This window comes from Symphodus melops (genome assembly GCF_947650265.1).
Source record: "Symphodus melops genome assembly, chromosome: 7".
In the NCBI taxonomy this organism is placed as follows: Eukaryota; Metazoa; Chordata; class Actinopteri; order Labriformes; family Labridae; genus Symphodus; species Symphodus melops.
The window spans coordinates 17555971-17583893 of NC_136697.1; the positions used below are offsets into that span (position 1 = coordinate 17555971).

The window sequence follows — 27923 nt, forward strand, 5'->3', positions numbered from 1 at the left end:
TGAACAAGCCATCCATTCTGCTGCTTTCTGATGGAAGAATACTTTGGGGCTGAGTAATTATATTGCTTTAAATGAGCCCCTGAGAACGCCGCTGCCAAAGCGCCCACAAAGTCTAACACTTGGGCGAGTGTCAGAAACACAGCGCTTGTGTATGCACTCATGTGTGTAGCTGCATGTGTGTGTGTGTGTGTGTGTGTGTTGTGCTGCTTAGGCTGGCTTTAAAAGGGAGGCCGCAGTGCTTCTGATACGCCTCACAAGTGAATTTAATTAAATCATAAATATGAGCTGGAGGCCGCCACCCAATTTAATGTAATGGATGATGTGGGCCAGTCCATCTCTGGCAACGCAAAGTTCTGGACCCATTCAAATGCCCTTGAAGCTTATTAAAAGTGCCTGGCACGGGGAGATGCTAGCAAAGTTGTTTAATGGATGCCCAGCTTGCATTTAGTATGACAGTTAATGTTGGACCGTACCATTTGGAATTGGAAGAGGGGTTGTGCCCCATTGTTGAAATCTGTCGCTGTTAAAGGGACGGTCCATTTGCTGATGATACCCATTATGTTAATGAAAGATGACAAGAAACATGCACGTTTGATTTTGTGTTTTGATACAAAATTTATGCAAGCTTCATACACCAAACTGCATTCAAATCATTTTCTGACAAATAAGCATTAATACAATCATCCAGAGGGATTACATTATTTCTCATCAATTCTGCATGTGTTTGATCACCTCATCAACTTAAATAGCAGCGATATTAATGTACTTACATTATTTATATTTAAATATGCAAACACTGTATGGCAAATCAGACACCATCTTATCTCCTAACCTTGTTGCAATACTATGAGCTGAGCTGGCTGTATTCAAAATAAACTGAAAGCTTGGACAAATGTTTTGCTGCTTGTGTGTCACTGCTGATAAATCATTCGCTGGGACAGACAGATGTTGTTTCACGGGTTTCATCCCACTCTGCAGCGGCATTAGAATCTTTCCCTCCATCTCCTGGAGTGCTGGAGGCTCCCTAAATAGACCTCGCGCATGGGTGTGTGGAATGGGACCGCACAGGGTGATGGGTAATGGAGTCATTAATAACACAGACCTCCCTCAAGATGCTCAGATGTTTGTTAGCAAAAGCCACGAGGGACTGAGAAAATAGGATGCAATTTGATACAATGGGGAAAAAAAGCAGTGTAAGCTTTAGACGATGATGTGTTTATGTTGTCATAGTTTCTGTCTGATGGATTAATTGCGTATGCATGCACTCGCACACATTTTTCAGATACAAAATAAAGGGACAAAGAAGCCATTTCCTCATACAGTTTTTTAATATTTCCATCACATGTGCAACACAAAAAAACGAGTTCTGCCAAATACAGAACTCCATATTTGTACAATACATTTTTAATAACATCAGAGATATCTGTCCTTTTGCTGCAGGAGGTGGTGATTTTCCTGTAAACGATTTACGAACATTTCTCAATCAAAATGTCAAAACATTAAAGTTTTTATACAAAAGTGCATCTCAGGTTTAATGAATGCAAACGTTACAGAACAGAATGTTTTTTAAAGTTTTTTTTTATGATGCCACAGTGGCTTCCAGCTTGAGCAGAGAGCAATGGGACACTGCAAAGAAACAAAAAAGGAGGAACTTTGGGCACTCTCCAGGAGAGCCAGGGACGCAGTCTAGTTACTACGCGTTATCCCCGAGAAACACTTTCATAACCCCAAATCCAACTGGATAATTCCCCACAGTGAAAAATATGTAGAGATAACAGAACAAAAGGAAACAAATTCCAGTAATCTCCAGGCTTCAACGAGCAGTAAACATTAACAACAGAAATGTACAGGTTGAGTCAGTGGGCCGGAGATTTTTCCCCATGCTCTGAGAGCCACATGGGAGCTTCACGCCTCTGTTCACGAGCCAGCCAGAGGAACTAGCCTTTTCCAAATCTGTGTCACTGCGTTTGCATATATCAGCATCCTGTCCTGTTTTTCTGCTCTTGCTGTTGTCCCCCCCCCCCCCCCCCCCCCCCCCCCCCCCTCACCGCACCTCTTGTCTGAACTCCAGCGCAGATTAGTCGCACCGCCGTTCTCCGTTGGTCCTCTGGCAGCCATATTAAGACGGACACACAGACATAATGCTGGTGAATCAAGCTTTTTCTGTCCCGTAATGATTGACCATGTTGGGACACAGAGTGACACACTGCGCAGCAGGAGGGGTGCTGATGAAAAGAGTCCTCCTGACAGTTCCTACAGCTTCCTTTGCTCTCAGTGGCACCCTGTTTCTCCATCACACAACTGCTTGAGTCCCATCTGGTCTGATTGACAATGTCATTGATCTTTTTTTTTTTTTTTAACCCTCTTCTCTTTTTTGGACAAACATTTTGAACTGTACATTGGCAAATACTGTATAAGATTGCAATATAGCTGTAGTTAAGCAACACATGAAGAATTCTATGTACAAACAAGTTGGCTTTTTTCTTTTTGAAATAATAGTTATTAAAGAAAAGAGAGGGTTTATTTGTGATCTTTCCCCCTCTTTCTTTTATTTTCTTTGCTTTTCTTTTTTCTCGCTGTGGCGTGGTTCCTTGTGGTGTAACTGAATCGAAAGTTCAGTGCGAGACAGTCAGTGGGAAACTGCGCTGACGGTAATTGGCGGTCAGACATTATTCTCTGCGTCGTGATCTCTGCCACGTTAGCTGCTGTGCTGAGTCAACGTGTGGTTCTGCAAGGACACAAAAAGAAAACAGGGGAAACATTATGATCACATACAACAAACATATCTTTCGTTTGGCTTTCCTTTTGTCGAAAAAGGGACAACGGAACATTATTCATCTTGCAAACCAAGACACTAACTTCTAAACATCCTTAAAAATCATTTTAAATATAATTGACAAGCACCTTCTTTAGTTTATCTTAACATTGGTACATTGTCGTTGTCCAGATCCAATTACCTTGCACGCAAGTCAAATCTGTATGCGGATCAATAGTTGTTGGCTTTGGGATTAGGCATAGTTAAGTCTTGGTCTAACACAAAGGCACAAGACCGCTGACAGATAACATCCAATTCCTCAGAAATCCTGCCTCCTAGTCAAAAGCTGTGTCCATGGAAACAAATCCATAACAAGGTACCGACACACCTGATGGAAACCATCCTGAGGGTTGTCATGTAATGAATGTGCAGCAAATGTACAGTACAGGAGAAAAAAAAAGTTTGGGTGCTTTAATCCTTCATACTGCTGTGGGTGTACAATGGTGCAAATGTTATTTTGACAGGATAACAAGCAGACAGCATCTCTCTATTTTGCTGTGTCCCCCAAATTTATGCAGACACACACACATACAGACCATTGAGAGTGGTTGTAGTGGGGCAGCTGTGCCAGGTTCTTTAAAGGGAGCGTAGACCAGGGGGTGTGTAACTGGTGTCCCTGGTGGGCTGAATCCAGGTCATCTTTTGAAGTGACTGCTAATCCCTTTAATGCAAACTACATGCCCCACTTGCTGCGCTCTGTTTAAAACACGGCCTTGGACTCTCTAAACTGGCATGGACTAGACACACCTGTCACAGAGACATTTGCACGCATGCATGCACAACTACACACACATCCCGGTGCACACGTCGATGCAGAATAAAGGGCACGAGTATGTGAAAAAGACATATTTACAGCTTAACTAGCTTTAAAATATAACACCTCAAAGTGAAAATGATTGGTGCAACCTCGCTGAGAAGGTTTACCAGAGCAGTCACCTTTAGTCCTGGTGGTGCAGGATCCCTCGGGCTAGTGCTGGGATATGACTATTAGCCCCCCTCGCATTCATTCCTTCCCTCTTTACCCTTTCAGCTGCCTCTATATAAAGCATTTAAAGACCTCGACAGCTTTCCTTTTAGCTAGGGCGATTACTTCCCGACAGGTGGGGTAATAAGCTGTTTGACGGGGAGCAGCGGTGTGACCCCTGTAAGGGTTAGCGTGCCTTGTCTGGGACCCGCACTCTCCCTCTTTTTTTAAAAGAGGCGGCCCGGACAGCTCCTCTGCTTCCCACTCTCCTCTCTTGCTGAAATAAAGCTCCTTTAAGTGAGTCTGGGAGGAGACTCCCCACGGGAAGCTCTCTCGCCCCACCTCACCTCCTCCTCTCCCCCCCTCTCCTCACACTCCGCCAACCCCCCTCCCCCTCCTACCCCCCGGTGAAGACATCCTTGGCGTTGCTGAGGAGGGACAGGAGCACGGCAACCTTATTAATGAATGCGGCCCATTACCCGTCAGCCTGGCTCCTCGGCGACTCCCAAAAGCCCCTGCAGTACGTGACTTCAAATGGCAGGATATTGACACGAGGAGAGCAAAGCGGCTAGGACTCCATGTGTGTGTGTGTGTGTGTGTGTGTGTGTGTGTGTGGAGAGAGAGAGAAACAGAGAGGGAAATTTGTGCTCAACTGAGTGTGCATGCCTTTGTGCAAGTGTGCCAGTTCGTCTAGGTGTGTGTGTACGTGTGTATGTGGACCCCAAAGGAACGTAGCTCCTTGGATATAATGTAGGGCTCGTAACAGCTATTAGAGGGGAAAATAACCCCTCTGGGGAATGGCTCCCCCCACTGCATGTCCCAGCTCTGTCTGACACACACTGCATTCTACCTTTTCCTTAAACATGCCAGGAGTTTTCTCACTGAGGGCTCTCTCAAGGACGGTGTTAAACGACTTCAGTGGCTGTGGCAGCCATGCAGACTAAAGGGAAAATAGAGGAAAAGTGGGGGGGGGGAAAACGTTGAAAGAAAATGAAACTGATACCTTTATCTCTGTGGATACTTAACTCCACAGAGAAGCTGCAAACAGTTCTGTATGTGAGTTTGGAAGACAGTAGGGAGGGAAGGTGGAAATTCACTTTCCAATCTTCATCCTTTCAAGTTCTTAAAGTACCTCTGCACCAATGCTTGAAAGTTAACCACAAATGTCAAATTAGATTTGAGACATAATTCACAACTAACACAAAAAAATGACAAAAAATGTCCAAGGAAACGAGGATGTCACTGATGGTGTGACACCAGAATAGCTGCAATTTAGGATTAGATGCCCTCCATTAAGCCTTTTAGCTTTCATCCTTGCTCTTTCTCCTTCCATGCCTCCTATTCCCACTGAAACTCTGCCATTCCCCTTATCATCCATTTCCTTCCCTTCTTTCCAACCCTTAATCTCCTTCTCAATCCTTTCAACCACCTGCTGGCCACACAGGCCTGCTACAGGGCCAGTTAGTAGCAGTGCTCAGGTAAACCATAGCAGTCAATTCCCCACTAAATTAAATTTTGCTCTGATCAATAATGCGCACCCGCTTCTCCCTTATGAAGACTGGCTGCATTGGCTTGGAGCGAGCCTCTTCCTCCTCTCCTTTTTCTCTCTGTGCCACCGTTAAACCACCGCTTTCATCTGATTACATCACCCCACTGCAACGCCCTCAGGGGTGGTGGAAAAGGAGGGGGAACATCCGGCGGGGGTCTTGTGTACCCATGCAAACAGGTGCAACATGTCTTAGGAATTTAACACTGCAGCAGAGAGAGGGAGAGGAGTGAGAAAAAAAAAGGGGAGCAATTGGTGAAAAGTAGAGAGCTAGAAAGTGCAAGTAGGCTGGGGAGTTGATTTATTAACTAATCATTCTTTATGTCGTTCCCCATTGCTCCGGTCTCCATCGATAGTAGCCGGTCTCCAGTGAGGCAACAGAGGTGCATCTCTTACATCAGCTCTGCAGAGGAAAGGCCAATGGACCAGCAGACACACACACACTCTTTCATCTGATCCGGCTGTATTAAAGACAATCCTCACTTCGCCAACATCACAGAGTGAGCATGTAAAGCTTAAATAGGACGCTAACAACATTTGATTAGCATAATGTTAATGCCTGCAGAGAACAAAGAGCACATGTTAGATACATTGTTTCACCTGGTGCTATGCAGCATGTAACATTAAAACCAGGATTTTATCGAGTGATTAGAGAGCTGAGAGAGCAATAACCACTTTGAGAGCTCCGGCCTTCTCAAGGCTTAACAAACAAACAAAGCAGTGTGCACTTAAATCTAGAACAGTAACAAGAAGAGACTGTAAGGATACAGCAGAATCGCAATGCATGGAAATAATACTGAATTAATATTATGCATGAATTTACCCTGAACAAAAGCATAAATAAAAACAGCAGGGATAAATAGATTAATTAAAAGAGTTGACATGCTTTAAATAGTTTGTTGTGTGTCAATAAAATAACCTAATTTAAAGAAGCTAAAAATATAATGTAATGGATCCGCTTTGAAAATGGCATTTATAGAACAGGTTATTACACAATCTTTGGCAATTCATTTTGTGACGTTTAAGATTTACATAACTCCCACAAGTTTAAAAGTCTCTGGGGTAAAAAAAATGGTCACGTGTATAAACATTTGACGAATACTGCAATTATTCTACATGAAAACAGCTTGGATTATTCTCTGAAATGATTTTCATTTTTAGACTAAAAAGAAAAGTCTTACAAAGCTTTTCACATTAATGAAGGATTATTTTAAAACAATGATTCTGTTGACTAACTAGGCCAGCATTTCAGTCTAAACTATTCTGAGTCTGGACATTTTTACTCACACTAAAGATGATTCATTAAGGCAACTAATTAATTATATTGTTAAACACATTATCTCCGTCTTTTTTTTTTTTAAACCCTGCGGCTACATTTTCCTATTTAGTTAATCTATAATCAAAAATTTGAAGGAGAAGCCAAAATTGTAAACATCCTCGTCTTCAGCTCTGATTAAAAGTCTTATCTGTGTTTGCCGAGCTTCTCTGCTACCCTCCATGGTTCATATACGGTTAGTGTGTATAGCTGCATCTGGAGCACGGGGAGTGTGCACAAAACCACTGAGACCTGTGCACACCCGTAGTCATCACTCAGGAATTTAATTAACGCACAAGAGAACGTCATCAAATGATACTAAAACAAAGAACCTGTGGTCTTCATTTGAGCCTTAAAAAAAACCCTGCAGAGTTACTTTAAGAAAACAAAACCACTTGGACGTGAAGGTAGTTCATGTTGGTTTTATGAGTGAAATATGAATGGAGCATGTCAACAAATATCCCAATTAGTCGGGTAATTTTGTGAAAGCAGTGTGTCTTTTTTTTGTTGTTATTTCAAACTAAATAGTGCTGCATTGTGTCTTGATGTCTAATGGTGTGTTGAACTGGGTCCAGTATTGACTCAGTCCTCCCTTTGTGCGTTCCCTGCTGCTGACCGGTCCACTGAGGGAGTAATCTTTCCCTGCTCTGACCTCAGGCCAGGCTTACTGCTGGCTAGTTTAGCCAATGAAGAACACAATCAAATAAATAAATAATACAGCAGTTGGCATTCTCCACAGTCATCACTTATCAGGCCGTAGGGAGAGTTGACCCCAAACGCTGTTGTGCCACAACCAGCCCTGGTCTCCTTGGTAACGGAGCATCTTGTTTGAAGTGAGGTGCCCAGGGAGTGGTGGTTGTACGGTTACAGCACCAAGCAAGGGTGGAGTTGACATCAGTGATAGATTTCAATGTCTTCAATGTGTCATTTTGTGTACGGTCATTTTCCCACTGAGCGCTTGTAAAAATATAAAATAAATCCAAATGGCTTGAAATGCTTTGATTAGATGCCTAACTACCCCCAGCAAATGCTTTTGAGGTGTAACCAGAGATGACGGACCACCCTTTTTGTGGGCTGGTGCTTTGTAGCTCCAAATGATACTCATTACCCTGTCTAAGTAGACAAGTGAATGGTACTAGAAACACACTATGCAGTGATCCCGCTGTTTGACTGAGGTAGCAAAACAACTGCACAACTGCTGTGTTATTATGGGGCCTCATTAAGTGAGGAGAGAGTGGGAGATGGGGAGAGCGGGAGAGGGAAAGCAATAGAGAGAGGGCCAGTAAGAGGGAAGGAAAAAAAAAACAACAACACAAGAGAGCGATACAAACTGTATTCGGAGGTGATAGCAACACACAGATGCCTTTCCAGCCAAAATGAAGACTATGACTAAAGAACCCAATTAAGGGCTTTCTTAGGGGAGCCATCTTGGGAGGGGGATGGGTCTTCCTGGGACATGAGCCCTGGGCTACATCCTCTAATTAGACAGAGCGAGGGGGGAGGATCTCTGCCTGTCACTGGGAGGGAGATGGGGTCCATGGGGTTCCACATGTCAGTCCCAGAAACAAAACACAATTACTCTCACATTTAACCACTTCAGTCGGGGACAGACTTTGACTAGGGATGCTACGCAGTGCCCCCCCCCACTCCCCCCGAGCACCCCCCTCTCCAGTGCAGCTTGATATGCCACTTCACAAATGCGGAGATTTGTGAGGACTAAATTTTCCTCCTGCGTATCTACACTTCCATGCGAAAGCAAGAGTCGGTGTTTGACATCATGTTTTTCCCAGTGAAATTATAGAGAGAGTCAGACAATGAGTTTTTAATTGATCAGTGTCATTCAAAATCCCTTCAAAAAACTGAAGAGTTAAGACTTTGCTCTGCAGATGTGTGAATATGAAATTCATGAGGGAATAATTGTTCTGATGCTGTGTATTTTGGCCTCTGTTGCGTTTAGTTAACATCAACAACATGATAGCGTGCTTGAAAATCAAATCACTAAAGGCAGTAAATTAAAGCTGTAGTGAATTTCCGGAGAAGCGCTTAAAGTGGTGTTTATCGAAGTTGTCGAAAGAAAAAACTAAGAAAAGTGAAGGCGGCGTGTTTGAGGGAGAGATCCGGTGATGGATTCCAGCACAACACACTGAGCGTCTCCTCTTTGTTTGGATTTAACTTTCCCCAGTGGTGCAACACAGGAAAGAGAAAAAAAAAAAGAACAGCTCAAAGGCTTCTGGGAGTTTTTGTCATGTCTCCCTCCAGACAATGTGTTTGCATGCACATATCAGTCCCATGGAGAGACAGACACAAAGACAAATACATACAGCACGCACACAGATGTATACACGCACACACGGGCTCTGAGAAAGAGAAAATCCTCCCAGGATCATTAGGTCTGTCATGCTGTCTAATTCTGATCCACCTACAAAACTAGAACACCACTATTGTGATACATCTTCACTCATCTAAGGCTGTTTATGTCCCCGTTTACAGTGTGTGTACAGTGTTGTACATAATTATAAATAAGCTTAAATATTAATGATGGCACCGCACAAGCCGCTGCTCTTTTTTCTAATTCCTTGTTCTTTTATTTTGTAGTGAAACTTTTTGAAATGGTGACAGAAATCTGAGCACCTGAGGTGATGAAGAAGAAAACAAGTTGTCAAATGAAAGGGAAAAAAAAATACATATACAACTTTCAAAAGCGTGACGAGCTGTCATACTTGGCAGATCAAGACATTCAGGGAAAACGGGGTGTTTGAGAGCCGCTTAGGGATAAACACACAAAGCTTTGCTTTTTGTGCGACACTTTAGGGACGCAGGGCAGTTAGGGCGGTTTGGGGGCATATTTTAAAATTCATGAAAGAAAAGTAAAACTTCTGGGGAATAAAGTCTCTGTGCTTCATACTGAAGCGCGTCATTCTTGAGACTTTATGAAAAGAAAGTAGAAGAAGAAAGGCCTTAAAATAAACATTTTTTTTAACAGTCAACTTTTTAGATGCCATGCATTGAAAAAAATTATATTTGTTGGGGATATTTTTTTTATATTTTTTTTTACCCATTTATTGTACTTTCATCTGATTCCATCTTTTCCTGCTTTTTTTCTTCTCCCTCTGTCCATCTCACTCCCCCCCCCATTTTTTCTGTCTTGGACAGACCATATGACATAAATAGCTGTTTACACCTGCTGACCATGAAGCCTATAAATATGCTTAATTAAAACTGTGGAATTGGTCACAGCTTGGCAATAATGGCTATCACACGGGGAGAGGAGAATCTCATTTGTGTGTGGAAGTAGAACATGATGCAGATGTGCTCTCATGTCAGTTTCAGCACTCATTAAGGCCAGGGAGCTTCGAATTGTCTTTGAAGGAATCCTTTTAAAAGACACTCCAATTACGGTACGTGTCCTGCGGGCGTCTGAGGAGAGGGAGAAGTCGTACAGCAACCCAGGTCCTTCCTCTCCTCTCCTCCCCGACTTAACACTAGACTTACAATCTCGTGTCACTTCCAAGGAATGATAATGAAATTGGAGGATGGAGCAGGGAAAAAGACAGTCGGGTTAAAAGGGGCAAGGGAATCTGAAGAGGGACTGTTGTTTAACTTCAGTCTCATGGTCTTGTCACTGGGGAATTTGGGATCACTGGCAGTGGAGTCTCTGATTGCAGCCCTCCAGTAGACATCATACATCGCTGGCAGAGCAGAACTTGTGTTTCTTTACAAATATAACCGCACTCAGAGAAATGTCATATTTAAGCTGTGGCTAATACTGTGCATCCATCAGTTAATGAATCTTGCTTATTAATCCAGCCTAGCAGCATTGTCGGGGGCTCAGTTCCTTCTCTCATGTAAAAAAAAACAACTACTGTATCTGAGGCCAACGCAAAGGGCAAAGGAGAGTTAGTGATCAAGTTTGTGGCCTCTGTTAACACCCAGACTCATGGGGGGGGGGGGGGGGGGCGTAGCAGGTTTTAAAGTGACTAAGACACTGAATGTTATATGGGAAAGAGGATGGAGTAAAACCAAGTCTCCTTGTTGCTCAAGGGGTGGGCAGTAGTTGAGGGTCATTGAGAACACTGCACAGCCAGCCCACTTGCCCTCCCCATCAGCACCTCATGAAATATCTCGACTTTGCTCCATATTTTAATGGGGTGAGGGAGAGGGATGCGCAGGATGGCGGCTGTGTGAGCGTGTGTGATGGTGGAGTCCCCTGGAGAATTTTGAGGGGAATGGTGGTCTATGCATCTCAGTGCTTATTTTTGTGTGTGTGTGTGTGTGTGCGAGAAATAAAGAAAAAGAGAGAGAAAGAAAGATTATTCTCCTTTGGAATCTGGATTCTGGGGCACACAGGCCCAGGAGTCAGTCAATCTGGTCGGTCTGAGGGGGGCAGCTGGGCGGGGGGTCCTGAGAGGGCTGATTAGACGGATGCTCTCCCATCATCCATCTCGACAGGCTGGCGAAAATTGGCTAGCCCCTCGCAGGGTAGAGTTCACGGGGGGAGGCGGTGGGGGAGGATGTGAAGCGGTGCACTGGATACCTGTCACAGCCTTTGGTCTGTTTCAGGATCTCAGCAGCAAATTAATAAAATATCGTTCCTGCTTCCCTTTACCTGCCGTGGCAGCTCTCCCTCTCTGCAGCTTCTTCTCCCAGCTTGCACTGGCCCTTTGACCCCTCCGACTACTGTGAGAGATGAGGAGCCCAGGCAGCCTGCGAGTGGGCCAGAGTGTCAGGGAGAAAGAGGGAGAAACTCCAAACTCAAGACCAGGCAGGGAGAGAAAGAGGGAAAGAAAGATTCCACTTCTCTCACTGCTGGAAGACAGATTCACTTCAGACAGACTGACAAACGACTGCCCCGTGTCAGTGAGACATTTTGAAGGGTGATGCAGAGGAAATGGCAGCCGCAAACAAAAAAACAACCAGCGAAAAGGAGACTCAACCCTGTACTGTTAAAGGCTTTGAGAAAAGACAAAGAGTGAAAAAATGCTAAGCTATTACGTTGCAGGTTTGTAGCTCCAAATTAATCTAAAACCTGAAGAAATCTTTGAGTTTATCAAAGTAAAAATTAAACCGTGACATTATGGACTCGTCTGCCAGAAAGTACGCTCGCATGCATCTATGTACTCCCTATGTATGTCAGCATGCCCTCATGTGGGACTATCTTTAGAGCAAAGCACAGGATGAGCATAACGATTGTTTTATCCCCCATTCTAATCTCTGCTCCTCTTTCATAACCCCCTGTTTCACCGCAAAGTACCACAGGTCTTTCATGTTCTACTTTTGTCTCTTCACACAGAGTGTAAAACAATATAATCACGCATGAAACAAAACCTCTGGGGGTCGAGATCATTTTATTCCCTAAAATGTCAAACAAAAAAGTAGGGAAACATCCCCCGGTTATTTGAGGTTGTTTACAGACACCTGCAACAACAGCACATATACAGCGAACACTGGTACCAATGAGAGACGTGATAAACAGAAAGCCTTGACATGAATGAAAAGACTCGATGGTTGCAGTTTGGTGGAGCACAAGGCTAGTTAAATTACCTTCTCTGTGGTGGAATTTCAATGTTGGTGGATCAGGAGTTCTTTTATTCATGCTGCCCAAATGACCGGCAGATAATGATCACATTCACCTTCCTCCTGGCAGACCCACACCTCTGTGTTTACAACCTGAATCTCAATATGAAAATCGTAGCCGATCAATGGGCTGCACAGCCCTGGATACTTCCTCTGGCTACCTGCTAATAGATAGTGCTGCTAATCCAAGTTTCAGTAACACACACCTGAAAGATGTAGTCTGAAGCTTTTGGTTTTCCTTTGCACTTTAAGGCAAGTGAACAACAGTCATCAGTGATTGGATTGAACGTTTCTCATATTTTAATGATTATGTTTCCAAAGCAAAGAGAAAAGAGATCTGGATATGAGAAGTGTGCCATCTGAATGGTAGAGAATCCCCCAAACAACACAGAGCTGCTTGAAAACCCCACCACACTGAAATAATATAACAAGGTCTGTTTCATTTTTTCAGGTTCTCCAAGGAGCAGGGGAAAAGATTGCTGGAAAATAGATTATCTCTCTAACATTGCGAGTTCATAAGTCCAACTACTAACTTTGTTGAAGGGCAGATATGGTCTCCCAGAGGACAAAGCTCATATTTAGCCATGAGGCCTCCTCTGTGATTAGGAGGGGAGATGCGAGCATATTGACTCAACTGTGTTTTTGCCTCTGCACTGTATGTAATTACCTCTTCAAAAACGAGCATTCCACTAATCCTCTAATTCCAGATATTTTAGTGCTCCGCTGGTCTAATGAGCAAATCAAATCATATCTGCACATCACAAATGAGTTTTGGAAACGGACTGAAATAATTCCGTCTGAGTCTCTGGTCCCAGACGGGATCGAGGGGACAGCCGGAGAGCGGCGAACGGTGTTTAGTGTTTGTTAAGCTGTCATGTGTGATTAGCGGTCGCACTTTCTGCTGGTGGCCACTTTTGCTTCCACCAGCCTGAGGCTCACCTGTAACTCTGTCTGGAAGAAGAACTTCTGCGGGCACTGCGAGCAGTCGTAAATCTTGTCCTCCTGGCCATGGGCAGAGAAGATGTGCTGCTGGAGCTTATTGGCTTGGACAAACACTGCTCAGATACAGGGAGAGGGGACAGAAGGACAGAAAGAGATGACGTTAATAAAAGTAGTGTGGATTTTTCAGATTTTTCAAGTGAAGTGCATATTCAGTTTTGAAGAATTTCCACAGTAAGATGCCTCGTTTTTTTTTTTTTTGCCTCACTTTGTTTACTGTAGTAAATTAGAGTAGGGCCTTGCTGCCTGCAATAAGGGAACAAAGGCAGCGTCGTAATTGCATCTGCCTGAATAAAAAATTAAAAACAGACTATGTCAAATGGCAAAGAAAATGACTTAATTACAAACAAATGAATGCACCATCAACAGTAGCAGAAAAGATTGTGATGAAAAACATAATTGAAAAAAAAAAGAGAACAATTTAGATGTTAACCGTGAAACTAGAGTGGTCATATTCATGGTACCACAGCTAGTGAATGCATAATGTTTTGGGAATAATGATGCTCTTTATTTAGCACTTCTGTGGGGACAACAAGCCGGAAAATAAACAACCACAAAAAAATTGGCATGGCTTCAAGTGCAAAACATGGCCTCCATTAGTCTACATAGCTAATTATATTGACAATATAAATATTCATGGTGTTGCACTACTTACACATGCAGACTCAAACTGCATTCACCATCATATAAACACACACTTGCTGCCATTTACTACATATACCGTGTGTTTGTGCTTTAATTAAGCCATAGTCCACGCTGGAATGCTAAGGGGATGCAATCGTGCGAGTCTTGAGTGTATGTGTCTTTAATATGTGTGTTTGTGTGTGTGTGCATTCTCCAAGGAGCACTTCAAACATGCCGTTTGTTATCCCAGACCCTTGTGCTTTAAGGATGGCTGTCTAATCTCAAAGGTCTGGATGCTCTGGAAAAGTTAGCATGTGGGGGCTTCATTTGAATTTCTTACAGCTCAAAATAACTTTTCTTCTAATGCATGCACCGCGGGGCCACAAGGAGAGAGAGAGAGAGGGAGAGAGGGAGCGAGAGATAGAGAGAGAGAGGGGGGACAAAAACACAGCCACAAAAGGTGAGGTGTCTTTCGGAGATGGCTTTGGGGTCGCTGCTGCCCCGTGGCGGGGCTCTGCAACATTACCGCGTCCCAATTTGGGCTCACCTGGGAGAGCGGTTATTAATTATTGAGCCGTGTTCACTTGAGACACCCTCAGCTTCATTGAATGTCACACTCCTGACCTGGGAAATAAAAGTTTGGATTCAAAGCAGACACACTGCGGCGACGCTTTCAGACTGCTAATGCCTGGGTGACAGCTGTCTCTGGAACATGGCAGCGTGTTAACCAGAAATGAACAAACCTCAGCTAATGAACAAACAACAACTCCATGGTCCATTTCTGAGACTAATGGCCACAACGATATGAAGACAAACATGACTGCAGATAGATCGCTGCATTTTACAGTCTGTTACAAAACATTTACGCTCAAGGTCAGGCCTGGGCAATCATGCACAATTGAGCTCCAAAAGATGACAATTTTCTTTGTGGGGGAACACAAGCTCGGGCAAAAAAAAAAAAGTGCTTATAAACAATAGCCTTTTCCTTTAGCTGGGTTTTGTCTGCATATAGTGTACAGAAGCAGGTCACAGCAGCTGCAGGAAGCCTTCATTATGTCTTTGGCTAGAGGAGGAAAAAGTCAATACAGCAAAAATAAAAATGGATTTGAGACTTGGGGGGGCTTCAAATACTGTACAATAGGGCCAACCACAACTGAGATGTCAAGTTAGTTCTTTCTCACTGTTTACATGGAAATCTGGTCCATTTCCAGCAAGAGACACATAAAATAGGTTAAGCGTTTATCATTAATAGCTGTTCTTTCATTCATAGGAAAAGGTCAGCGACTGTTGATTCAAAGTGCCAGCCTTAAATGCACACCATTATCTCCTGTAACAACGAGAAGATAGTAGGGGCACAGACATGATAAAGTTAATTTATGAAGCTAATCTTCAACATTTTAACGCACTTGGGTTGTATCGATGATGACTCGATAGTTCCGTGTTTGGTTTCATAATATACTAAAAATGTGAGAAATGTGTAATACTTATTTAAGGCTTTCTTTGTCTAAATAATCACATTTCCAATTAGCATGCATCATGTCATAAAGGGACAAGCTGAAGCTGGCAATGAGGGGGGTTGTATTGGTATTTGGCAGCTTGACTCATATATGAAATATGCCATTGCAATGCCCATTCAGAGGCATGTCTTTCTGGAGGGTTAAAATGAGGACAGGGAGAATCGGGGAAGAAATAATCCAAAACCACATCCAAACAGGATCAGTGGCTGGCCATTGTGTCTCTCCCTGCTGAGAGTGAGGGAGAATCAGGGAGGGAGAGAAAGAGAGAGAGAACTTAGTGGAGTTTGTTGGCTGTGGAGCCGGCGCAGAGCAGAGCTGAACAGAGCGCTGAGCCGGGTTGGGCGTCAGGGGTGTCAGGGCTGAGGGGGCTGAGGGGCCAAGGTCTCCTCGCTGTGGGGGATATTAAGCCCTCTGATTAGATCTCAGGGGCCGCCCATGGCAGACGTCTCCTTTACTACAGGCCCCAGCTCATCTTTATTTTGGCAGGGTGTGCTCTCTGCAGGCTGCACTGCACCAATACTAAGCTGTTTGTGCAGGGAGAGAAAAAAAAAGTTTATCCTCCCCCTTCTTTCTCCTTTTCATTTATTTATTTGTCTAGCCTAACATGTGTTTGATTCTGCCTAATCAAGAGTTCACAATGCAGAGGCTGATCCAAGAGCTCTGAGGCCACACCTGTGTAAAGTTGATAACTATTAATTTTGAGTTAAAGCTAAGCCTTTGTCGTTTTTCCTCTCCGAAGTAGGATGTCATAACTGTACATCACGCACAAGCAGAATGTGGGCAGCAACTAAACAAAAGCCAATTAAACTACAGGGTTTGTCAGACTCGGCGAATTTGAAAGCGGAGCATCCTGTAGTTTTTCAAGTTTGCACTTCATGCTGTGACATAAGTAACAACAAAAAAAAAGGTGTATACACACATACACACACATGCACAACTTTCATCAGGCACACTTTCTTCTGTTTTGTTTGTCTTAAGCACATATTCCCAATCACAATTTCCACACCAGCCCTCACTACAGCTCCTAAGGGTGCAGGCAGACACTTCTAGCTGCAGGCTCCCCCACTTCTGAAACCTGTCCAATCTGTCCTGGGAGAGTCAGCCTCTCTCTCATCATCCAGGGGCTTATGGACCTCTCTCCATTTACCCTCCCTCTCCTACACACTTCTCTTTTCCTCATTCTCTTCTCCGCTTTCATCTCACATCCAAACTTGCCAGTTGCAACCTTCTCAGCTTCCTCCAAGTTTTGTCTCCTTTTCTCCTCTATTTTGTCTCCCCTCATCTGCCGTCTCACAACTTACTTTTCCCCATACTTTCCTGCGGTCTGTTTTTTTTTTTTTTTTTTTTTTGCAGTACGATTTGTCCTCTTTCCGTTCCCTTCGGAGTGGATTGAGAATAATCAGGTATGTCAAAGAATGACTCTCTGCCTCCCAAGGAGTTTTGGGTGACTGGGGTTTGGATCAAACTGAAACATGGGCATTGAGTGGGGAAGGTTTTTAAACAAAGAGTAACCTTGTTTATCGGGTGAACTCAATGAACCACGTGGTATTACTACCTCTGACTAGTTCTTTTACATTAACATTCATACTTATCATATCTATATGAGGAAGTTTTTTCTTTTTTAAAACATGCAAGCTGTGCATCGGCTAATTTAAATAAAGTAAATTGGTGAATTTACCATATTGAGAACCTCTTACCTCTAGTAAGTAGGCCTTCAACCCTTACCAGAACCTTAATAAATGCTTACATGCATTGTTAAGTCCTGTGTGACTTAAACAGGGTTAAGGTTAAGACAAAGACTTTTTTTTTTGATTGCATCTAGAAAAGAACATGATCTTTCAAGTACTTCAAATTGACACCTTAACTATTTAACTGACCATCTTTTTTTAGAGTCTCAGTGTAGCTGCAAAAAGTGAATCATACATAAACGCAGATATTATAAATACAATACTACCATTGAACATTTTACTGATGTGGACAGTGTGCTTTCTTTCTTTCGTCGAACATTTGCTTAAGCTAAACTGGTGTAAAAAACTACAAAGTTCTTTACATTAAGTAATGTAGAATGTATTTTTTTAACATTTTTAACTCATCTATTTCTATCTGAACTGTAGGAAAAGAAATAAAAAAATCTTCAAACATTATTTTTTCTTAACGTCTCTTTTAAACTGAAAATTAAATTAAAAACCATCTCTATAAGAATACACAATAAGTACGTTTATGTGAGGCTGTAAAAGTACAAGGCCTTTTCTCTATTTTATACCAGCCTCAACTTGAAGAAAAATATTCAAGGGCAGCTGTCGGCCAAACTCTGAGTTCCCTCCTTTTCCTTCAGTCTGCGTGTCCCCTGCATCCCCAACAGAGGGAGGCCTTTCAGTCTATCTAAACTCTCCACAGCCTGCCTCTCCACCACCAGCACAACCATAGGCCTTCACCCATCTGTCTGTCTGTTCTGTGACCACTGTCCTGAGGGTGCACTCTGCCTCCTCCTTCTTCCCTCCCAGCAACCCTCCCTCATGCGCTGTGATCGATATGGACGCGGAGGGAGAGGGGGGACCTGTCTGTCAAAGCTGGCGGTGGAAAATGAAGGCTCAGATGAAGGAGGCATGCTCTGTATATTAAATGCCCAGACCCCTGTGAGGTGCGGAGGGGGGATTCGGGGTGGGGATATATCAATAGGCTTCTGCTAAAAGAGAGATAAGGCCCAAAACAGCAATGAGAGGTAGAGCAGGGAGGAGGGAGAGAAGAGGAGAAAGAAGGGAGAAGGAAATGAATAAGGAGTTGCAGTGGATGTAAAGGTATGGTAAAGGTAAATGTTAATACAAAACGTGAGCGAATGATATAGGGGATGCCATAACTGGAGGAGAGACGATTCTGTTTGTTTAGGTGATGATTAAGTAAGCGGGGTTTCAGGAAGTGAAAAAGAGGGAAATGAGCTGAGGACCCAAAAAGTGTGAGGAAGAGTAAAGAGCTGAGAAGGGAGAAAGAGTGAAGAGCTGAAGTTAACGACTTTGCAGATTTCATTATAGAGATAGTTAACCCTGTTGACACTGAAGGAGGGCGCTATCCTCTCAGGAGGAGTCTGGTCCTTCCACCTCCACGCACAGAGACAGATGAGATCATTACAGCTATCAGCACCACTGCCATCCACAATTAGCACATCTCCTTTTCTTTTCCCCACTCCTCCATCCCCCCTTCTCCCCTCAGCTCACACCGTCTTCCCCCCTGCTCTCTTTTCTGTTCCCCCACTCTCACCTCGTGACACTTCTCTGGCCTTGATTTGGAGGCAATTTGACTAAATAAAAAAGCCACATGCAGCAAACGGCTCTCAGCTTTAGCCGACCTGCTTGCTTGACCTTTCCCAACTCATTTAGAACCCATTTGGCTTTTCGAATTAGAAAAAAAGAGAATGAGGAAATGCAAAGCTTTGCATATTGAGAAGGTAAATGTCTCTGGAAAGCTAGCATAAAAAAAATCAACGCTTCTCATTGTTCAGATAGAATGTTGGGTCAGAAAGTCCATGATACACAATCACATGCACACAGTACACACCTGTAAAGCAGACAGGGCACTTGAAGGTTCCTCCCATGCCCTCAAAGCTGTGCTCGATCAGGTGGCATTGAAGCTTCGCTGGCGAGTCGAATGACTGACTACAGAGCTTGCATTCATGGTTCAGTCCTTCCTCTGCAGCGAAGAAAAAAACAAAACAAAAAAAACACAAACATCATGAGAAGAAAAATAAGCAGAGCAAGAATGTCAGAGGGCTATTTCTTTTTCATTTTTTCCTGCATTTGATTGTCATGACTCACACAAGAACTAATGTAACGTGTGATCTGCTCACATCAGGCATAAATTCGATGACCAGCCAGGTACCTAATCGCTCAGACGAGGTTTTGCCCTTTAACAAGGTGAGCGTCACGTTTGCGATTAGCTTAGATGCAAAATAATTAATTTTCGGCATATGCAAATTCAAAGATATTTATGTGATATCCTATCTAAGGAAACAAGCATTTCTATGCAAAGGGTGAATTAAAAAACATATCAAGAAAATCAAAGAGTCACATTCAGATAAAGCAGAGGATCATTATTATTACTGCAAAGACACACAAATCTGAAATAGCTTTGGGTCTTTTTCATTTAATGGCACCAAATCATCTCGATCCCTTCTTTGGAGTGCATATTTCTACATTTCAAGGATTATAAAACAACTCTCTCTTACAGAATGTCACCAATGCTTATACAGAGCACTACAGATTACCTCCCATGCAACCCTAAAGGTCTACGTAACATTAGGCTACCTCAGTCAAGGCCACTGATAGTTTCAATAAATGCTGTTTAGAGTGGGAACCTGCATGCTCATTTGCAGCTCGACAGTCTGCTGACTCAGACTTCCAGTGAGCTGCCCATCTCCTGTGTATCAATAAAAGGCCTGCTCACTCTGTCATGCATGAGGCTGGACAAGTGCTCAAACTTCTGCCAACACTGACAGTAGGCCAGCATCTAAAAGTGGGGTGGGGTTAATGGATACACTGGGGGGAGTCATCTAGTTTATCCCCGGGTCTCTACAGCTCAGTGCCCACCGCTTATAAGAGAAGCAGGAATGCACAATGCAGCTAAAGCTAGCTTGCCATGACTGGTTAATGGAGGATACTTTGGGTGGATCTAGTAAAACATATCTGCTGCAAGCAATAATGGACAAGACATGTTCTAGTTTGTGAAGGAAGTTTGTTTACCAGTAAAGTTGACCAGTGAAGTTCCATTTTATTTGTCCACTAAAAGCTCACCAAAATGTCACCTTTGAACTGTTCCATCAGCCGTCATTTAGACTATCAAATAAGTAACTGCTTTGTATTCCTTTCTTTATCAAATATATATTGTAACCATTTATGTCATTTATTTTCTTATTTGTGTAAAATTGTACTGAATGCTTCTCTAATGGGATAGATGCTTTTCCTTACAAAACTTAAGTGTTAAAAAAATGAAGAATATCAAAAACTACAACACTTTTTAAAAAACAAAATGCATGGTGTTAGCCTGATGTATCTGACGTCGAGGTTTATTAAAATATATTTCTGCAAGAGATTGATCTAACCAATACTGAAAACAGCAACCCAATGACCCATGAAGTTTTCAGGAGGAGTAGGAAACTTCTCCTGAACTGCCAAAAGAAACAGTGGGAGTATATAGATATGGAACTTAACTGGAACATTTAACCACATGTTCTTTTACAGTTTCCCTCAATAACATGAACATATGGCACAGTAGTATTAAGATGTGTCTGCAGCACAAAATGAAAACATCCGCACACTGTTCTGTCCTCCTGACTGTCTAGTTAAAAGGTAAAGCAGTTCATGGAAGCTAAAAAGGGAATGAGCTATCGGGGGCTTCTGCATTAATGCATTTGACAAATGAGATATTCTGCAGCCTACATGTGCGTCTCGGTGTAGCAGCAGGAATAAGAAAAGGAGGAGTGGGGGTGGCACAAGCGCATCCATGCCGCCGTGCAGCAGGATCACTGCCCTCTTTGATCAGCGATCAGTTTGCTTGTGCGTGTGACGGTGTACACTTGAGGTCAAGCTTGCTGCAGGGTTCACAGATCTCTTCTTCTGCCATATGTGCAGCCCTCATTTGACCCCAGAGCACAACGCTGTCCCTTTGGAGACCTGGCATGCTTCATTATGCAGATAACTCTGCACCTGCCTGCCTGACCTTGTGTGCGTGCATGTTTGTGTCTGTGAGCAGGTGCATCAAGAGGAAAAAAAAAAAAAAAAGCTAAGCGATTTCAATACAATATGCTTCAAATATGGAGAATAAGTTAGGTATTATTTTGTGCTTTAAATAACAGAAAACAATGATGAAATAAAGTTGAATATTTGTGTGTCTGTTTAAAAACACTTTCTCCTATCCTGATGTGGCTTGAAGCGAATGTATTCCTTTTGATAAATGCTTTACTTATTGTGTTTTTTTAAAGTTCACAGATTCCCTTCAGGAGTTTGGCATGGCACCAGACATTATTAAAATAGTATAATATTCTAATATCACGGCCCCTCTTTTAAATTTCAATAATAGACATATTACCTTTGTGACCATATCAACAGAAACTGACAATGCGGAAAATACGGAAACTCAGAAATGTTGGTAGAACTGTTATTAGGTGGTCATAATGTAAAGGCTGATTCATGTATGTATTTAAACACATACAAAGAAAATACAACTGTGCACTTAAAGAGTGCAGGGAGTTGAAAAGATAGAGACATTGAATTGACTGACAGAGCTATGCTGTTGTGCGTCATGGTTCAAAGTGCTATCTTAGCGGCTGTAGTGCAGTCTGTGTCGGGCTGGGTTTGTACTCAGTGTAACAGGGGTTGAATCAGGCTGGCAGCCTGTTTCTTAGTGAGAGCCAAGGGAGGAAGTCAGCTCGCTCGCCCCTATAGCTGCCTCATTGGGCTGAGGTCACTTCCTGTCGTCCCCCCAGCCCTTCTCCAGGGCTGCCCAATCAGCACGGCCCTGTGTGAGCCCCCACCCCCTCTCTGTGCACTGAGCAGACTCTGGATATAGTTACAGGGCCACAGGGGACTGTCAGTTCTCTCTCTCTCTCTCTCTCTCTCCCTCCTACGACTCTGAGTTTCTGAGTCTCCCGAGTGTTCTCCGCTGCCACCACCCTGTCCCTCTGCACTCCTAAGAAAATCCTTTAGATGAGAACTGCTCCTGTGCCTGCTCCCCTCTAAGCATCCCTGACACCAGCAAAGTAAGCCCATCTGCATATCCACAGGGCCTTGCGTTCCTGTGGCTCATGGTTTATGTATTTCACAGCTCCTTAAAACACAAACGCCTAATATCTCTCCCATGTGGAGGACAGGAGAGGTGGAGGGAGAGAGGAAAAACTACTCTCAAAAAGAGTGGTCTTTATTTCTTTGTGCTGTTTTTTTTTCTGGGCTGAAGTTCACATGTTGTTGAAGGTTGTTTGGGACACTGGGGCTTGCAGGTCTGGATTGCTTAGCTTTGTGAACTCTTTATGTTACTTTGAAAAGGCTGCAGCGTATTGAATTGGGTACACTGTATTTAAGCACTGCATTTATGCACTGACAGTGAGTGAAAGAGTGGAACTGAAGTAACGAAAGGCAGTCAAAGTTTCTGATTACAGTGTAAAGTATAACAAAGGGCATTTCTTAATTAAAAACTCTCCCTCTGCTTACTCCAGCGACACCCCCCACAGTCCCCGTCCCCCACCACTGCCCCTTACTCTATTTAAACAATTCGACAGAGGAGCTGTTTGAATTGAAGAGGAAATCAGGATCACTTTAAGCATTCTGACTTCGAAAGAGAAAAATCTGATACTTAGATTTACACTCTCTGGGGGCAAAGTGAATGGTTCTCTGAAGCTCACTCTTACAGGGACCCATGCTGCTCATGTCGCCAAAGCAGCACACTCGAAACAAATGTTATTAAGGACATCAATCAAAGCACTTCTTCTGCTGAAAGTAACAAGTAAACAAGTGGGAGAACAAATTGAGAATATTTAGGAGGCAGGGATGGGTTGCTTTGGGAAAGCTTCACAGAACACTGTAATGAAAGCTTGTCCAGTCAAACTAGTGGGTCAGTGTTTGTAAAATGCCAAACATTGCAATAACATCAGACATTCTGGCAATCTTTTTTATGAGGAATTTCACCTTCAGCAAAAGTTAGCTTTCCATTCTACCATCTGTTTCCTTATATTCAGCCTGATGTTGAATTGTATGCTAATAAACTGAGAAGATTTGGTTTTTCAGTGGACTCACTGCTGTATATACAACCCACTGTGGGATTGTGGATGGTAGCAGAGTAGACAGCTTCAGGCCTGTAAACAGTAGGTGGGTTTACTTCTCTCTTCTCTCCACGGGAACTATCCATTAACAGATAATGGGGGGAAAATCAGAGTGATTAAGGCCCAGGGAATTATGGGTGAATACAAATTGACTCCACCTCCGTGTGGTGTGCTCTCTTGAGGTAGAAGCAATGCTCATAAGGAACAAACTCATTTCAGAAGTACTACAAGGCCCATTAAGGCCTGGAGAATGCTGTATACGGGGGGGTAGGGAAGGTGGTAGGTGGGAGCGCGAAGGGAAGGACTCCCCCTGGACCAAAGCTGATTGGAGAACTGGTGCCTGGGGGGAACGTTGCTAATATCTATTTCCTGCCTCCACAGTTTGAGAAGGACAGAAAAATATAAAAAAAAATGAAAGTATGATTTAATCATTGCACCTTTGAAATTCACCCCATTCTATCAAAGAGTTCATGTCGTACACCGACAGTGATGGAAATGTGGTCCAGTGCTCGCTAATAAAAACAAAGAGATTGGAAAACTACCACAGCATGAAAAAAGAAGCTGTACTCCAGTTTGTTGTGGGGAAGTGGCCATGATAGAGAAATATTCTGTGTTGGAAAAGGGAAGAGTGAACAGTAAAAGAAAAACTAAGCGAGGTGCCAAAGCCTACATGTCAGGGTCCTGGTTCTTTTTTTTTTTTTTGTGCATGACTGATGCTGTTTTCCAACCTCCAGAGAGATAAGGAGGGCTGAGGCAAGATTGTTGGCTGTGACATGTCAGTAGTAGCACCGCCCTCGCACAGCAAGTGCAAAGGATTCTGGGGGAACAAGTCTCTGGGAGAATGTCAGCTCTGATGCATGGCAGCTCGTTGGAGGTGCTAATCAGAGCAGGGCTAGGCTCGTGCTAGTATCAGCCACTCAGCGCCTACATTAACCGCCTCACAGCTCCCTTGGCTACTGGGCCAGAAGTAGAAAACACCAACTGACATGGTTTTTGCGTCAAGATAAACACGAGTAACGCTCGAATGAATTTTGCAAACGGTTTAGTCGACTTGAACACCTTTTGGAGTTCCCTAAACATGGGGGACAAAAGCACAAGGACACTTCTCCCTCTCTCAAAAATAAACAGCAGACATTTCCACTTGAGCTATCTGCCAAGAGCCCTTGTGCATGTGTTTAACAATACTGTGATTTTTTTTGTACCTATAAATAAATGACATACAGTAATTGCTCATTGATTAATATAAGAGAAATAAGAGAGAGAAAAACACTGCTTGTCGCTGCATCAATATTATATAAATAATTTTACATCAGAAACCTCAGGCTGAATGTATCGGCCATAGGTATAACAAAACGCGTGTACGTTTTCGAGGGGTCTTTGAGAACCTGCTGTGCTTTATATTTGTCTGTGTACCTCTTAAATTAGGCGCCATAGCAAACAGCAACATGGTATAAAGGAGTAAAGTGGATGGATGTTGTAATTTCATATTCTATCTTTCATTTTGAAGTTGCAGCGTGTTATGATTCTATAACATGTAGAGATCATTTCTATTACATTAGAGATCATATATTTTCAATTCAATAATCCTATATTTATTGTAAATTATACATCCCACTCACTCATATCAAAGAGTAGATAAAAGATGTATAAAGAAAGAGATATAACATTGCCTGATTGTAAAATAGTTTGTATATAAATTACAATGTGAAAAGAGCGACTGAAACCTGGAATTGTACGTTAGCTTTGAAACCACTGTATAATTCTCCCAAAGGAACACTTGCTGGTTAAAGGAGCAAAATGTAACTCTGACATGTAGTGTTTAAAATGGGAACTGCAGTCCAAATTCAAAACATGAGAACTCTGTCTCCCCCGGCCCTCTCCTCCCACCTATGTGCACGCAGGTCGCAGACACTGAAGCTTCAGTGTCCTTTCTGTGTTTTAACTTCGCTCCATTTTTATTTCTCCTAGTTTGACAACATGTCTGGTCGTGGAACTTATTAGAAAAAATGCAGAGGCTTTTTCGGTCGAGTAGAATCAATTTTCTGAACCAGTTCGCTTGCCCACTTCTGTTGCTGCAACACCTGTTGGTCTGCTTTTTGTGTGCCTTAAAATGATTTCATTCAATAGATATCTTACATACTGGTCCTTTAATCCAGATAAAGCTGATATTTAAACAGTGTTTAGTGCAACAGTTTTCTTTAAAGGATAGGCTGAAGTTTGCATTTGGCCTCAACATTACCTGTTATTCTTGCAGCAAGAACACACAATGGCTAAAAATCGGTCAAATGAACAGTGTGTAGGTCACAGAGGCAAAAAAAAAAAAAAAGGGGGGGAAGAGAGAAATCCACAACAACAAAGGTAAGAGCCGAATACTAGTTAACGAATGATGTGTAGGCACTGCAGCTGCAGGCAGGTATGAAGGTCCAGTGGGGACGAACAGTGCAGGCTGCTGAGATGGATTGCATGGGAGTGCCGGACCCCCTGCAGCCACACAAACACAATTCTACTCTGAAATGCTCTAATTTACTCTTAACATGCCTATTCTAAACTGCAGTTTTTTTTTTCTTTTTTAGGAGGAAATAAAGGTCAAGTGACTATTCCCTGACTTTCCAAGACTCTAGAGCTCAATGAAAGTTGCCATGCAAAGTGAGAACAAAAATGTACTAACAAGCAAAGAAACAGTGAAATGGGAATAAAAACAACTTCGTTCAAGCAAGCAGGAAAGAAGAAATGAGGTGTGAATCAAACTGGAATCTCTTTCACGTCTCAAAAGAGTGAGTGGCCTGAATGTAAAAAGTTAATTACGGGCACATGCTCGCTGGCCTCGCTGTGGCATTGTCAGACTGAGGTATGTGGCTCTATGGGATCCATGGTCCACACAAAGGAGCGGGAAAAGAGTGCGTTGCCGAGAGGCCCCTCGGCTGAGCTCACGGCATGGAACACTGTACAATTAGCCAGCCCCTGCGTTCTGCCGGCTTATAATTATCAGTGCTTGCCTTAATTGACTCCCTTAGCCTGCTGCAGAGGGACCCCCCTCCCCTCATACCCCCTTCCCCCTGCTTGACGCAGGCCGCCGAGTGCCACGCCGGGCTCTCCAAAGTCATTTAGAAAAGCGCTCATATTTTCGACACAAAAAAGGGGGAACATTTGGTGAGAGAGAATTCATCATCAGGTGTCTAGAGGTTTTCCTTAATAGAAAAGCTGAGTCCCACTGAGCGCGCTCCGTGTAGCGGCCAGCCACGCATGCTCAGGACCAGCAAGCCGCCATTCGCAGCGGGCCACGAGACATTAGCATAATTTTATATAACACAGGCACCCGCACAGGAAATTTAATACATCTCAGCAAATACGAGACAGGCGTTTTGCATAATTTTTTTTCTCACTCTCCACCAAGCTTCCTCTCTCTCTCTCTTTCGGTGCTTGCTCTATCTCTCTCTCTCTCCTGTCTCGTCTTCGTCTTACCTCTCTCCCTATTGCTGCCACTCTCCTTTGCCCCCACCCCCCCCTCTTCACTACACAACCACCCCTCTTTCCTCGCCCCATGGTGCTGCTCTCACTAGGAGAGGGGAAGTTCATTACCTCAGCTAAATCAGAATTAGTCCCTTCATTTTGACGGGGCGAACTTCATTAGAAAGGCCCTTCCTTAATCCAGCAGGGAGAACTGATGAATCTACATGGGGGCAATAATTTGCTTCACACAGCACATTCAGCCTCCTCACAGCACCGTTTCCACTTTCTTTTCTTCTTCTACCTAGCGTAATGTACGTATAGTTACATTTTTATTAGAGCTACAAAAAAAAACTAAGAAAGGAAAACACCTGCATATAATTAACTAATGGCAGCAGAAAGGGTGTAGAAAATGAGTTATGCTGTTTGGAATGTCCCGACTTCCCAACAGGCTTCAGGGCCTCTGGAGCAGCCGGAGTTGACTTGGCTGACACTCAAACACAGACTAAGTAACTACTCAAAATGATTTTACATTTCCATGATTATATTAAAGCGTTTCAAGACACGTCTTTTCTGCGTATGTCATAACTGCAGGTAGAAAGAAAAAACGCAGAATAAGGAATGCTTTAAAAACATTTAAATTCTGCATTTTCCTGTTGGATTTATTTTTCTGAAATCCTACATGACACATAATTTTCAAGGATCTCTAAAGAGACAGAGCTTACAGCCGTTGTCCAGATGCTTAGACAAAACTAGAGAGCGAGGAGATGTGAATTTGGACAGGCAGCCCCTCTCTGCCATACCACAGCGTTTGGTGTCAAACAGATGTGCAGCTTGGCAGCTACTCTCCCCAGAAAACAGAGAGCCCACGGATTCCAGGGTGGTGTTGAGTTGAGCCCTCCCCCCCACCACTCCCCCGTCCCCCGACAGTCCTAACTCCCCCTCACTGTGCCCCTGCAGTCTCCCTCCCTCATCACCTCCACACAGGGGTCCCCTGACTGGTAATCTCGTCCCTCGAATGTGAAATCTCCGACAGCGATGCCCCGCGCTTTACCCCCCACCTCCCTGGCTGACGGGTAAATTGGAATGGCGCACCCTGCTGGTGCTGAGAGCTCTGAACAGACAGCAGTACGCACATGCTGAGGTACCCCTCACACGTTCTGTCTAATATAGTGGACATGCACACTCTCTCCAAGCTGCAATATCCATGCACAGACACAGGTCCACGCACGGCTCTACATATGGGGACAAACACACACGCGCATTTGAAAAAAGGCTCAGGTGAATGGCTTAAATGGCCTCATAAACACACACACAC

At 43.4% G+C, this 27923-nt stretch overlaps 1 protein-coding gene across 3 annotated transcripts in view; it reads right to left on the reverse strand.

Moving 5' to 3' along the window:
* Positions 1-1315: 1315 nt before the first annotated feature.
* The window catches only part of LOC306827445 (zinc finger protein 521-like), an 88045-nt gene continuing 61437 nt past the window's right edge, over positions 1316-27923 (reverse strand). For all 3 annotated transcript variants that reach the window (XM_079349268.1, XM_079349269.1, XM_079349267.1), the window contains 3 exons: positions 18907-19038; positions 13154-13269; positions 1316-2728 (listed from right to left, as the gene is read on the reverse strand). In XM_079349268.1, coding sequence (XP_079205394.1) covers positions 2699-2728; positions 13154-13269; positions 18907-19038 — 278 coding nt within the window. In that variant the 3' untranslated portion in view covers positions 1316-2698. The remainder of the gene's footprint in view (positions 2729-13153; positions 13270-18906; positions 19039-27923) is intronic.